The sequence below is a fragment of the Lepus europaeus genome, chromosome 15 (assembly GCF_033115175.1).
Source record: "Lepus europaeus isolate LE1 chromosome 15, mLepTim1.pri, whole genome shotgun sequence".
NCBI lineage: Eukaryota > Metazoa > Chordata > Mammalia > Lagomorpha > Leporidae > Lepus > Lepus europaeus.
In genome coordinates this window covers 28,871,823-28,885,993 of record NC_084841.1, presented here as the reverse complement: position 1 = coordinate 28,885,993, position 14,171 = coordinate 28,871,823, and the positions used below count along the sequence as shown (strand labels likewise).

Here is a 14,171-nt window from a genome sequence, read left to right as displayed (position 1 = left end):
ATTTTAAAAATTGAATTCATTCTATAATTTTCTTTGGACTTTTCAACACGTATCAAAGGAAAAAAAAATTACACTACCTTAATTCCTGATCTATATAGAAAAGTCAGGTGCAACAGAACCAGAAATAGGGTTAGAATATCAGGAAGGCAGAGAAAGGTGGTGAACATTTCTATATTCTGAAGAGGATATGAAGAACAGAAACAGGATGTTTAGATCTTGAGTCTTTCAACCCATTTCCTGTTTTCTATGTAATTCTTGGGATTTTTATGCAAATGTTTAGTAAAGATGGAGGGGCAATAGAGATCTTTTACAGTTTTCCTTGTCTGATTTCTTAATCTAGCATCTTTTTTGAATTTTCTATGTCTTTTGTTCCCCTTTAGTGTGAAAGAGATCAATTGTACAATCATACTCATTTTTTAATGTTATTTAGGTAGTTGGCGTCAAACCCTGCATTTTGGATTTCCATAAAAGCTGTTTTTATTAAAATTTACTTATCTAGTCTACAAATTTATTAGACTTATAGCTAACAGTATATCTACTTGTATCTTGCATTAATATAAACCTTGTTCAGCTTAATTATGGACCATTAAAATATTCTCTCTTAAAAATATTACTTTATTTGCATTACTGCCAAAGCAAAGTATCCTTTGTCCTTGGGAGAATACATCTTATCCAGGTGTTGGTGTACCTACATGTCATAAAGAAGAGGGATCCCTCAAAAAAAAAAAAGAGGGATCCTTCTTTCACAGTCAGAATGTAGATGAATGCAAAGGAAAGTTTGTTATGGTTATAGGCACGGAAAAGGATATTTCTTAAGATTTCTGTAAATCTCCAAATTGCATATATCACATTATTGAGAAGAATTAAGCTGACTTGAGATGTGGCTATCATGTGATTGGCCAAGCTCATTCTCTAGAAAGGCATACCAGCTGTATCGTAGGCAGGGTAGGAGTTTAACAGTAGCTGAAACTGAAATTAAATCATGAATGTCCAGAGTGGTTTTTATTTTTTATTTTTGGCAATGGTCAGATTATATCCATAGGACTAGTTAATTGTTGACATGAGACTTGGAGTTGATGAAGTGGGATATCCAAACATATTTGAAATTTCTTTTTTCTTTTTTTTTGAGCGGTAGAGTGGATAGTGAGAAAGACAGAGAGAAAGGTCTTCCTTTTGGCCGTTGGTTCACCCTCCAATGGCTGCTGCGGCTGACGCGCTGCGGCCAGCGTACCACGCTGATCTGAAGGCAGGAGCCAGGTGCTTCTCCTGGTCTCTCATGGGGTGCAGGGCCCAAGCACTTGGGCCATCCTCCACTGCACTCCCGGGCCACAGCAGAGAGCTGGCCTGGAAGAGGGGCAACCGGGACAGAATCCGGCACCCCAACCGGGACTAGAACCCGGTGTGCCAGCGCCGCAGGCGGAGGATTAGCCTATTGAGCCACAGCGCCAGCTGTTTGTTTGTGTGTGTGTGTGTATGTGTGTGTGTGTGTGTTTGGTTTTTTTTGACAGGCAGAGTGGATAGTGAGACAGAGAGACAGAGAGAAAGGAATATTTGAAATTTCTAAGATATCTGCAAATATAGCACTGGAGGAGTTATTGAAATGACTGATGAATGCTTAGCCCAATAAAGATTTATAATAATTCTCTAACCAAGTTCTAAGATTTAAAAATTTCTACTAATCTAGTTGATATAAACTTAATTTGACTTTTTTGATTTCTAATGAGGTTGAGTATCTTTTCAGATATTTATTCACTGCTTGTGCTTCTAAGAGATACCAGCACATAATTTTTGCATGACAAATTGTGTCATTTTAGTCTTTTAGTTGCTTCCTACCTAGCATATTCAAGATAAAAGCCTAGTTCCTAAGGCATGGATATAACATTTTTCATTGTTTTTTTCCACTGTCTACTACACTAGCCTCACCTTCCAATGTTGTTTATCTCTAAGTTCTGTAGGAATTCAGAACTGCTATTTCACTGCCTCTATACTTTTGCTTATCCAGAATTCCTTTCTCATTCTTGTTGGTTCTGGTTAACACCTTACTCATTCTTTAAGGCTTAGACCATGCCATTTCTAAAAAGTCTTCCCTAACTTTTCTTAGGCTGTGTTTAGACCTACTCTCCAAATTCCTATGGGACTCTGTATAACTCTATCATTACATGAATTTTAACTCTCCGTAAGGTACAGGACTCTTTTTATCAATTAATCTCCAGCACGTAGCAGTGTGCCTGGTCTATGGCAGACACTAAATAAAACTTGAACTCCACTGATGTGTGTTACATGAGTATTTGTAAAAGTCAAGTAGAAATAAGGAGTTTCAAGTCAGGAGAAAGATTTGGGCTAAAGATGTTGATAGCAGCTAGGTTATGAGAGGGAAAAGTCACTAATAATTGCCAATGGTCTACTTTGGAATGGGCACAGGGATTGGCATTTGTACACATACTTCCAACTTTACAAGGTAGCTATAATATTTTATAAATGAAGAATTAGACACAGGTTAAGCAACCAGTTCAAAGTTCACATAGCTAATAAATGCTAAAACTGGGATTTGAACCAGTCTTTCTAATTTCAAGGCCCAAGTTCTTTCCATTACACAACACTAGATGAACTCACCCAGGAGAGACTGGAGCCTGGAGAAACAGGGATGGGGAGAGGAAAGAGGGAGAGAACAGACAAGGAGAGAAGACAGATTCCAGAAAAGGGCTTAGGAAGAACCCCCCCCCCCCCCAAAAGTGGACAGAGGTGTGAAGGGAAGACCATTAGGGACAGGGGTGCTGGTAGATAGATTTCAGGACCAAATGACAGTCATTCCAAATGCTGCAGAAAGATCAGGTAACTTAAGGGTTGAAAAATGTCTTCTGAGCTTTAATCAGATCATTTGGTAACCTTGGAAACAGTAGTAATTAGCACAGTGGCAGGGATAAGCTAGTAAACAAGTTGAGAAACAAGAGGCAGGTATATGGCGATGACCAACAAACCACTCTTCTAAGAATCTTAGCTGTAAAGGGAAGATAGGCAATATTTAAAACTGGGGATTAGACGGTTCTTTTGTTTCTCAACATTACAGACACGGGCTTGTTTAAATACTGAAAACCAGTAGGGAAGGGGAACTCAGAGATGTGTGAGACGATAACATGATGAAGCAACATTTTTAAGGAAATTTTGTAAAGAGATGGGATCCAAAATAACAATGGATAACGGGACATCCTATCTGAAATGTCAACGTATGTTGTATGTTTGGAGATGGAAAAAAGCCAAAAATTTAAGTTCTTATCTATGAAGAGAGGAGAAAATGTGTCTGAAATTTCAAACATGCACACAAAACTCAGACTTTAAACAAGCTCTTTCTATTCATCTATTGTGTCAAACGTATCAGTTAACACTGTCTACCTCAGTGTCACCTGTGACAGCTCCCTTTTTTTCTGGTATGTAATAAAAGGAGGAAGCATGTCCGTTACCATAGATTACCTCCCACTGAAGAGGCTACTTTAACGTCTGTTACACTGCAGGTCCTTGTCAGTAGGGGTCAGTGACTGAACTGGTAAAGGAAACACCAGACTAATCACCGTGTTGTCCATCTAATATGCTACCTGGCACACAGCAGGCACTCAGTCATTAGCGTGAACCATGAACGACTGTGGCACTGTCACCGAGTCTCTGCATCGGCCGGGGTGCGACAGAACCTTGGGGTCACTGCACTTTAATCCCCCCATCTTCCAAGGGAGGATTCTGAGGCCTATGAAGATGAAGAAACCTGCCCAAAGTCCAAACCTACTTAGCGGCGGTGCCAGGACTACAATGGAGTCGAGAGGGTGCCACGCAAGAGGGCAGGAGGAATTCAACAGGAGGCTGCGCATGGCCCTCTGACTCCCTTCCTATAACCCCTTATCCCACTATTGCCATTGCTAGTTCCCTAGCCGGGGTCCTTATCTCATGCAACGATTCCTACAGCCTCTAACGGTCTCCCTTCCTCCCAGGCTGCCCAAAGCCAGGTCAATAGTCGTCAAACATTGCTTTCAACTGCTTTCTGGCTAAGAGCCTTCAAAGCACTACTGCCTACAGGATAAAGTCCAAATGACCAGCATTCTGAACTCCTCACCTCCTCACACTCTCACACGCGTCCCCTTTTTTTTTTTTCCTTTTCCACTTTATCTGCACACTAGAAATGATCCACTCGGCCAGACCCCTCTACCCATTATTCTCCAATTCCTCAAAAGGCTGTGCCTTTCTCCCTCCTGGCTGACGCCTCTTCGGTGGCCAGCAGCAGAAGGGCTCGGGGTCCCCATGCTTGGCTTAATCTCTGCAGTCCACCTTGACACTCGGGCATCTCCATTTTGCACTGGGCCTGTTTCTGCACCAGTCTCCTCGGCCAACGACCCAGCGTTGGACCCATCACTTAGCATCACTGGTTCAATGAATAAAAAAGGGTACGTGGTCTGCTTTTACATGGCATTAGCGTAAAAGTATGGAACCCGGGCGAGGAGGCGCCACGTACCTGCCTTCCCGCCGGGCGCTCAAAACCCCACCCCCGGCCCCTGGGTCTCCTCAGACCGGTTCCAGCTGGATTCCTCGCGGCAGTTCGAACGCCAAATAGAATTTCAGCCCTGCCCCAGAAAGCAGCCAATCCCCGCAGTCCTGCGAGCGCCAAAACCGCAGCGGGGTCTGATTGGCTAATTTGTCAGCATGGGGGCGGGCCAGCAGCGGCCGCAGGGTAAGGGGCGGAGCCGGAGAGCGGCGGCCGGCAGTCGAGCGGCCACTGCGCAGGCGTGAATGGAGAGGGGTAAACAAACAAACAAAACCCACCACCCCGAGGCCTCCAGCTCCTCCCCGCCCACCTGCCCCTCGCGTGGGCTCTCCCGCCTCCTAGGGGACCCGCTTTCCCCGCCCCCGTCAACGTCTGGGCACGTCCCCCTCGCGGCGCGGGCCACGCACGTCCCCGCTCTTAACCTCTGGCCACCCGGCGCGAAGTTAAAGGCCCGGGCTGCGCGCGCTCCTGGAGGCGGGGAGCGCAGGCAGGAGCCCGAGCCTGCGGCCGCGGCCCTGCGGACCATGACTTGCTACCGGGGCTTCCTGCTGGGCAGCTGTCGGCGCGTGGCGGGCGGCCGGGCGACGGCGCTTCGGGGGCCGGGCGCGGGAGGCCCTGCGGCGCGGGCCCGGCTGGGCGGCGGCGGCGGCGGCGGCGGCGGCGGCCGACGGCACCTGGGGCAGGGGCAGCCGCGCGAGCTGGCGGGCTGTGGCAGCCGCCCCGACGGCGGCTTCCGCCCCTCCAGGGTGGTGGTGGTGGCCAAAACCACCCGGTACGAGTTCGAGCAGCAGCGGTACCGCTACGCGGAGCTCTCGGAGGAGGACCTGAAGCAGCTGGTGGGTCCCGGCGCCGCCCGCCGCCGTGTGTCGGCCGGGCCCCCGGTCGCGCTCGGGTTCGGCCGGGGGTCCCGGAGGGTGGGGCGGGGGGCGGCAGCTGCGCCCTTTCTGACGAGACCCCTGAGGCGAATGCCCGGTGGCCCTTCTCGCTGCGCCCCGCGGCCCTCTCCTGCCCAGACCCCGGAGCGCGAGTGGTGGGGAAGAGGCTGCGTGTCTGTGTCAGCGTGGGGACCCCTGGGCAGGGGGCTCCCCGAGGAGCGGGGCCCCGTCGTCGGCACGGACGGAGCCGCATCGTGGCCCCGCGGGGGCGGGGGCGGTGTGGGCGTTCGCCTCTGCCGTCGCCCCCGCCTTGTTGGGGCCCCCGAGAGGCGGGCGGGTGCCCCGAGGTGTGGACGCGCTGGGAACCGCTGCCCGAGGCCGCCCCCGGGGCAGTGGCGCCTGGGCGCTGTTGCTGGCCGCGGAAGGAAGGACGAAAGGTGCGGCGGACACACCCCCTTTTGCTCTCCGGGACGAGGCCTGGGACCTGCCCGAGAGCCTGAGCGGTCGGCCTGCTCCATGTTGGAACGTGGTGCTCAGACGGGGTTCTAGTGCTGTGCTTTCGGCTCTGGTGCTGGGGAAATTGGACTGGAGAATGTGTGAAAAGGTCCCACAAGGGACAGGTCAGCGGAGTAATGTGGGAAATAAAGAGCCCGCAGCTCGTGTCGCAATAGCTCCCCAATAGACTGCGTGGTTATGTGGTATGTTAATGGCTTTGCAAAAGGGGGAACGAACCCGATTGGTACCCTCCTCCTCTAGTTGGGGAATTTCTGATCCCATGTCCCTGCCAGCTCGACCAACGCTGCCATGAACAATGTTTTTGAAAAATCTCCCTCGGAAATCTCTTAATTGTTATCGGCTGTGTGCACAATAAGCTTTGGAATGGCATTGAACCAAACCGTTTAATTCTGTGCAAGAGTAGATACCTATTTTATACGTCTGTCTTGACTTAACATTTTCAGTAACAATATTTTGTAGAGGCTTCAGAGGTAATGAGCCGTCTTTGCTTAGGGACTGAGTTAGTGTCCGCATGAAACATCTTTAATTTCCTTGATGGGTTCATTGAAGGGCCCAACATGCAGATTGCTGTCTGTCTTTTTCCTGCTGGCAGCTATCAGCTCATAGAAAACACTGGTGCCACTTCAAGAGTAAACAGTTTGAACAGGAGGCTAGGGTAGTTGGGTTTATGTTAAAGAAATTAGGGGTGAGGCAGAAAATGGTGAAGTCAGACGAAATCATGTTGTTTGTGTTTTGGAAAAGGGGTGTGTCCTTTAGATTATACTCCTGATCTTCAAGGCTTACCTTTTAGAAATTTTAGTAGCCCTGTATGCATAGATATACTCTGCATACAATTTTTAAAAAACATTTATTTATTTATTTATTTGAAAGTTAGTGTTACACAGAGGAGAGGCAGAGAGAAAGAGTCTTCCATCTGATGGTTAACTCCCCAGATGGCCGCAAAGGTCGGGGCTGTGCCGATCTGAAGCCAGGAGCCTCTTCCAGGTCACCCATGCAGATGCAGGGGCCCAAGGAGTTGGGCCATCCTCTACTGCTTTCCCAGGCCATAGCAGAGAGCTGGGTCGAAAGTGGAGCAGCTGGGACTCAACTGGCGCCTATATGAGATGCTGGCACTGCAGGTGGTCGCTTTACCCGTTATGCCACAGTGCCAGCTCGTCTTCATACCATTTTACTGAAGTTTCTCATGAGAATTCAAAATACTGTACACAGTTGATTCTGTGTGATTAACTTCCTGTGTTTTAATTTTTTGGGGCCTCCTGGGTGGGAAGGATACTTTCTGATTATTATTGTCAGCTGTCAAGGTGCTTTCACTTAGTTCAGTGAGTGAAGGGCTAAGATTGGATTAGATAGCCTCCAAGGTCTTCTCTAGTGGTGGAATTTTGAAACTTTGGATGACTTTTTTCAAGGCCTCAAAAAATGGATGGCATCTGAGTTAGGATTAATTCTTAGGCCTCTGACCCAGAGTACTGTTAACAAAAACTTTGAAGATGTAGGAAAAATCCATGTCTTTAAAAATCAAACTACCTGGTGTACCCATGGTGAGTGAAGAAATCTCTAGTAGGTAAATATTTGTCTATTGCTAGATAATGTTGTTTGGGATTTAAAAAAAAAAAACGCTTTGAAGTAAAGCTCCTGGACTGTTTTGTACACAGTTTTGTAATGGCCAGGCAGTGAAATCCATTTTTTTAATGTTGTTTTCATTAGAGTTTTATTGGCTTCATATTTCCATAATACGAATTTGTTTTATCGTTGATATTAAGGTCAGTTCTCAGGATGCAGTAGTGTTAGATGTAGCTCCGACCAGAGATCAGGAGCAGGCTGGAGAATCCTGGACCTAGTGGAGTTAATGTGTAATAGGATTCTGTAGTAGGAATGGTAATAGTGGGGTATATGAATCTTGTGAGTTGGATATAAAGGAGCTGCTTCATTGGAGCCTCCAGGCACCAAGGCTCTAAGTCTGTAGTGTCATGGTAACTTGGTTTTGTGTCAAAGCATTCTGTTTTATTGTTGGGGTGGTGGTTTTCTGATGCAAAGTAGGTCTCTATTAGGTTACTTGTTAAAATGCAAATGGAAGATTAAGGATGGAGTGCCAGTAAAGTTTTACACCCTGAAGCCTCGTGATTTTCTAACTGTACAAACATAAATAATGGGAGGAAATATTTTTCAGTTGGTAAAGTATGTAGAGAATAGGTTTACATCCGTTAAGCTGTCAAGAGTTTTGGCTTTCGGCTACTCTTTCCTAGTGATTACATTGCTTTATTTCGAAGTCTTGCCCTTTTTCCCACTGATAGACCAGTGACTTGCCTTGTGAATATAGGATTGCTAATCAAGGATTTTTACCTCTCCTGTAACATGGCTTTACAAAAGCTAGTGAAGTGTGGCTGGTGTCACAGGAGATGTAGCTGCTCACAAATTTGGAACTTTTATTAAGATCTGTAGCACTTAGAAATTAGATCTTTAGATCTGATTTGGAAAGGAGTTGACACCAGTAACATAACCTTGTTGGCTAATGCAAGGGTTTTATTTAAAATTTTAAATACAGGTTGAGAATCCCTAATCTGAAAATCTGAAATCCAAAACACTCCAGAATCCTAAATTTTTGAGCACTGGTGCCACAAGTGGAAAATTCCACACCTGACCTTACGTGATGAATCACTTAGGAAAGGCAGGTGCATAATAGTTTATTCAACCTCCAAGGGAAAAAAGACCCTCCCAGACCCCCTTCAGTTGCAGTATATCATTTCTGCTGCCATACAGAGTGCCCCATACAAGCATACCCACAAAGAGTAATAAAATGGTAGGTGTGCAGGCTGTTAAGCATGCCAAAGGCAGGTTCCTCACAGTGGCCCCCGTGGAGCCAAGACCTCTGTGCAGTATTCACTTTTTTTTCTTGTTGTCTACTTTGCTGGGTAAAGATATTGTTGAAAATAGTGGTAGGGCCTGGCATTGTGATGTGGCAGGGTAAGTCACTGCCTGCAATGCCAGCATCCCATATGGGTGCCCAGTCCTGGCTACTCCACCTTTGATCCAGCTCCCTGCTAATGCACCTGGGAAAGCAGCAGCAGAAGCCCCAAGTGTTGGGGCCTTGCCACCCATATGGGAGACTGGGGTGAAGCTCCTAGCTTCCGCCTGGCCCAGGCCTGGCCTTTGCAGCCATTTGGGGAATGAGCCAGCTGATGGAAGATCTCTCTGTCTCTTCTCTCTCTCTGTAACTCTACTTTTCAAATACATAAATAAATGTTAAAAGAAAAAAAATTGGTAATGCCAGACAACTGTAGATTGTCCACTTCGGTGACTGAGATGGTACCTTTGCTTTCCTGGTGGTTCAGTGCACACAAAGTTAATATTATATAAAATCACCTTGAGGGCCGGAGCTGCAGCTCACTAGGCTAATCCTCCACCTGCGGCGCCGGCACCCGGAGTTCTAGTCCCGGTTGGGGCGCCAGATTCTGTCCCGGTTGCTCCTCTTCCAGTCCAGCTCTCTGCTGTGGCCCTGGAAGGCAGTGGAGGATGGCTCAAGTGCTTGGGCCCTGCACCTGCTTGAAAAAACCAGGAGGAAGTACCTGGCTCCTGGCTTCGGACTGGCGCAGCACGCTGGCTGCAGCAGCCACTTGGGGGGTGAACCAATGGAAAAGGAAGACTTTTCTCTCTGTCTCTGTCTCTCTAACTCTGCCTGTCAAAAAAAAAAAAAAAAAAAAAGATAAAATAAAATAAAATCACCTTGAGCATATATGTCTAAGGTGTCTATGGAACAGAAATAAATTTTGTGTTTAGGCTGGGGTCTCACCCCCAAGAAACCTCTTTATGCACATGAAGGTATTCCCAAAATCCAAATCACTTGTGGCCCCAAGCATTTTGGATAATGATACTCAACGTGCATATACTGAAGAAGAAATTAACAGTTTCCATCCCCCTCCCCTCCATTTCTCGTGTCACAGCCTCAGAGGAAACTGTCCTTAATGGTTCCCAATTTTCGTTTCAGTGTTTATTTTTTAAAATTTACAATGAAATAGAATAATTGCACTTAACAATCCTGCCTATTATTAGGCCAAATTATTCCTATGTAGTGTTGCCTTTGCTGATTTGAGAGGTAAAATGCCTTGGATTATGATTTTTTTTTTTCTTGGTTTTGTGGAAAAGGTGGTAGGGCTTAGGTTTTAGAACTTGTGCACAGTAGTTTTTCTGCCACATGGTATGCAGTGAGTATATTCTATGCAGTGTATTTATCAAATTAAAGACCTTGATCTGGAGTATGGTCAGAGCCTTCTAACTGAACCATCTTCCAGACTCAGGCACCAGAGGAGTGTCTATCTAAAGTGAATATCTGGCCGCTTGATCTGCTTAGCACTCCCCAGAAGCTCCTCATAACTTTAGTCACCTAGGGAATTTGTTAAAATGCAGATGTCTTAGCCCCAAGATTGTGATTCAGTTTGCAGTAAGTTCCCAGACTTGGCGTCTCTGAACCACACCCTTAGATTTCTGACTTTCCAGGGATCTGCATTTTTACCAGCACTCCAAGCGGGCCAGTAGCCCCCAGGTTACACTTTGAGAAACACTGTTGTAGGCTGAAGCTCAGGATTCTTAGTGAACCAGCTTCTGGCCCTCCTCTTGAGGCTTGTTTCTGATCATTCCTTGTCTTAAACTTCATATCCTGGCAATTTCAAGCTGCTTTAATTTCCATTATATGTTGTGCTGATTTAATTTGATTCATTTATGAATTAGCATGTTGAAATGGCTCAACATATAAAAGGTACATAATGTTATATAATTTAGTCTTTTTTTTTTTAAGATTTATTTTATTTATTTGAAAGAGTTACAGAGAGAGGTAGAGACAGAGAGAGAGGCTTTCCATCCACTGGTTCACTCCCCAGATGGCTGCAACAGCCGGAGCTGTGCCAATCCAAAGCCAGGAGCCAGGTGCTTCTTCCCGGTCCCCCATGCGGGTGCAGGGTCCCAAGGACTTGGGTCATCTTCTGCTGTTTTCTCAGGCTATAGCAGAGAGCTGGACTGGAAGTGGAGTAGCTGGGACTCGAACTGGCACCCATATGGGATGCTGGTGCTGCAGGCAGAGGATTAACCTACTGCGCCACAGCGATGGCCCCAGGATTATGGTTTGAAAATGTGTGAGAAACATGAACCTAAACAAAGATGATTTTTATTTGATCATAGGATTTTAAAACATTCTAGATTTTTGGAGTACACCTTGTGAAAGTGATTTAAGGTGTATTCCCTTCCCTAAGATGAGATGTGAAAAGATTGAGTATAACAGTAGCTGAAATGTCATCATCTTAGAAGCATTGACCATTTGCTACAAAGTTCTGATTTTCAGCCTTCACTGTGTATCGGCATTACCAGGCAGAGGTTTTAAAACACTACAAATGTATGGCCAGCTTTGAGATTACAGATAACAATTTTTCATTGTTTTATCACTTTTTGTATATTTTTAATTATATGAATTAAACGCTGAGGAAATAGAAGTGTTTATTGGTACATGCTAAAGTCTTCTTAGCTAGAAAAGTTGATTTTCACCATTAGGGAACTTCGTAATATAGTTGCATAATTTCAGAGTATCAGGAAGCTTGCTAATTATTTCATGTCTTAGGAAAATTTATTGCAATATTTTGAGAAAGTCACAATTTTGAAGTTTTGCCTTTCTTTAAGATATATTTTTGTAGTAGAGAAAATAATTTTTAAAATTATCTGCTTTAAAAATATTGCTGTAGTGTCACTATACCATATTATCAGCATACAAAAAAGTTTGTTGAAGTAATTTGTTTGAAGTGTCATTTTTGAATATTTGTTTACAAAACCATTTATTAAGCACCTAACAACCCTTGAGTATCCTGATAGGTCTTGGAGAATCAATTGAACAGAGAATTTCCAAATGTATGGAAAAAATATATTACATGGCATTATAATGATTCTTAAGTGATCTGTTGAAGTGCAGAGAAGGGAGAGAACTATTGGGAAGGAGAGGAATGAAGCAGAGGTCAAAAAGAGCTTTGGTTTTCTGTTTCGATTATCTTTTTTACTGATCTTCTTAAGGTTTACAAATTTCCGTTGTGAAAGATTTCTAGCCTGGAGAGAAGTTTCAGAAAGTAGTAGACTCCCAGACTTAACAGTTATTAACATTTTTATATATTTACTTTATATTTTTGTAAAAATGAAATGTTTAGTTACAACTAAAGTCCTGTCCATTAAACTTTTTCCATGTTTTAGCTCTTCAGAGGTTACCACTGGTCAGAAGTTGTTATATAGATAATTTTCATGTACCGGTTCTAAATTTATTAATATGATTGTATCCATAAGAGGTATAAGATTATTTTGTACTAGTTATATTGGGGCGGGCATTTAATGTAGTGGCTAAGACACCCCTTGATAAGCCCACATCCCATATTGGAGCATAGGGTTTGAGATCCAGCTCTGTTCCCAGTTCCAGCTTCTTGTTAGTGCACAACATGGGAGGCAGCAGATAGTGGCCTAGAAGTTGAGTCAGCCACATGTTTGTGAGACGTGGATTGAGTTCCAGGATTTGGCCTGGCCTTGGCTGCTGTGGACATTTGGCGAGTGAACCAGTGGATGGGATTTCTCTGTCTTCCTGTCTGTCCTTCTGTTTGTTTATTTTATTTTATTTTATTTTTTTGACAGGCAGAGTGGACAGTGAGAGAGAGTGAGACAGAGAGAAAGGTCTTCCTTTGCCGTTGGTTCACCCTCCAATGGCCGCCGCGGTTGGCACGCTGCGGCCGGCGCACCGCGCTGATCCAATGGCAGGAGCCAGGTGCTTCTCCTGGTCTCCCATGGGGTGCAGGGCCCAAGCACTTGGGCCATCCTCCACTGCACTCCCTGGCCACAGCAGAGAGCTGGCCTGGAAGAGGGGCAACCGGGACAGGACTGGTGCCCCGACCGGGACTAGAACCCGGTGTGCTGGCGCCACAAGGCCGAGGATTAGCCTAGTGAGCCGCGGCGCCGGCCATGCCCTTCTGTTTAAGAAAAGAAAAAAGTTCTATAATGATATCATGTTCTTTAGAGTATGTGCCTATTATTTAGAAATTTGCTTTTCTTATTCATTGTTGGCTTTGAAACTTAGCTGTGTTGATGTTAACTTGTTTTAACAACTAAATAGTAAGTATTTATTTGGATAATTTGATTGTTTTCAATCTTTCTACTATTGTAGAAAAATGCTGCAGATAGAAGTACAAGTAATTTTTTCATAAGCATTTCATGAATCCCATACTCTCATCAGCAGTTGGTAGATTTCTGCATTTTTTCCAATATGATGGTGGTGAAATGGTACCTTTAAATTTTAGGGGATTTGAGCTAAATATTGAAGAATATAGAGTTTGAATAGCAAACAAAGATGGAAAAAAAGAATAATGAGCAATTATGGCTATATGAAAAATGTTCATCTTGTAGCCAACAAAAACTCAGACTTTATTGTTATTATTTTTATTATTATTTCATTTACTTGTGAGGCAGAGAAAGAAAGCGAGCTCCCCCATCCACTTGTTCACTTACCAGTGCCTTCAATGGCTGGGACTGGGCCGGGGCTGGAATCAGGAGCTAGGAGCACAATATAGGTCTCCCACATGGGTGGCAGGAACCCAATTACTTGAGCTGTCACTGCTGTCTCCTAGGATCTACATTGGTGGCAAGCTGGAGTCAGGAGCTGAGAATCAAACTCAAGCTCTTTGATGTGGGCATGTTAACCACTAGGCACATGCCTCCTCCCTCAGACTTTCTTGACCATCATCTACTGTCAGGAATGTTTTATAACTTAATACTTATATTTGAAATAAAATATAATAGGAAAGGATTTAGTTGTGTTACTTGTAGTATATTTTCTTGCATACTTAATAGAAATTGCTGGCATGATCATTGAAATTGACCAACTTATGGGTTGTGAGAGTAGTTTGAAAATAATCACTCAAGAATAAATACAATGAGGCCAACAGGTAAAGCTGAATCTTAGAAGGTGTTTAACATCATTCTAAGGGATTAGCTTTATCTCCTAGTTGTCTTCATTTTTTTTTTTTTTTAAGATTTATTTATTATTTGAAAGAGTTACATAGAGGGGGGAGAAGGGGAGAGAAAGGAGAGGCGAGGTGAAGAGAGAAGTCTTTCATCCGCTGGTTCACTCCCCAAATGGCCTCATTGGCCAGAGCTGTGCAGAACTGGAGTCAGGAGCTTCTTTGGGATCTCCCACATGGGTGCAGGGGCGAAAAGACTTGAGACATTTTCTACTGCTTTCCTAGGCC

General features: G+C 44.8%; 1 protein-coding gene across 5 annotated transcripts in view; it reads left to right on the top strand.

The window, feature by feature from the left end:
• Positions 1 to 4,944: 4,944 nt before the first annotated feature.
• NADK2 (NAD kinase 2, mitochondrial) overlaps positions 4,945 to 14,171 on the top strand; it is a 54,941-nt gene continuing 45,714 nt past the window's right edge. The window contains exon 1 of one of the 5 annotated variants that reach the window (XM_062212590.1): positions 4,945 to 5,361. In XM_062212590.1, coding sequence (XP_062068574.1) covers positions 5,050 to 5,361 — 312 coding nt within the window. In that variant the 5' untranslated portion in view covers positions 4,945 to 5,049. The remainder of the gene's footprint in view (positions 5,362 to 14,171) is intronic. The other 4 variants (XM_062212585.1, XM_062212588.1, XM_062212587.1 and 1 more) reach the window with 4 other exon arrangements.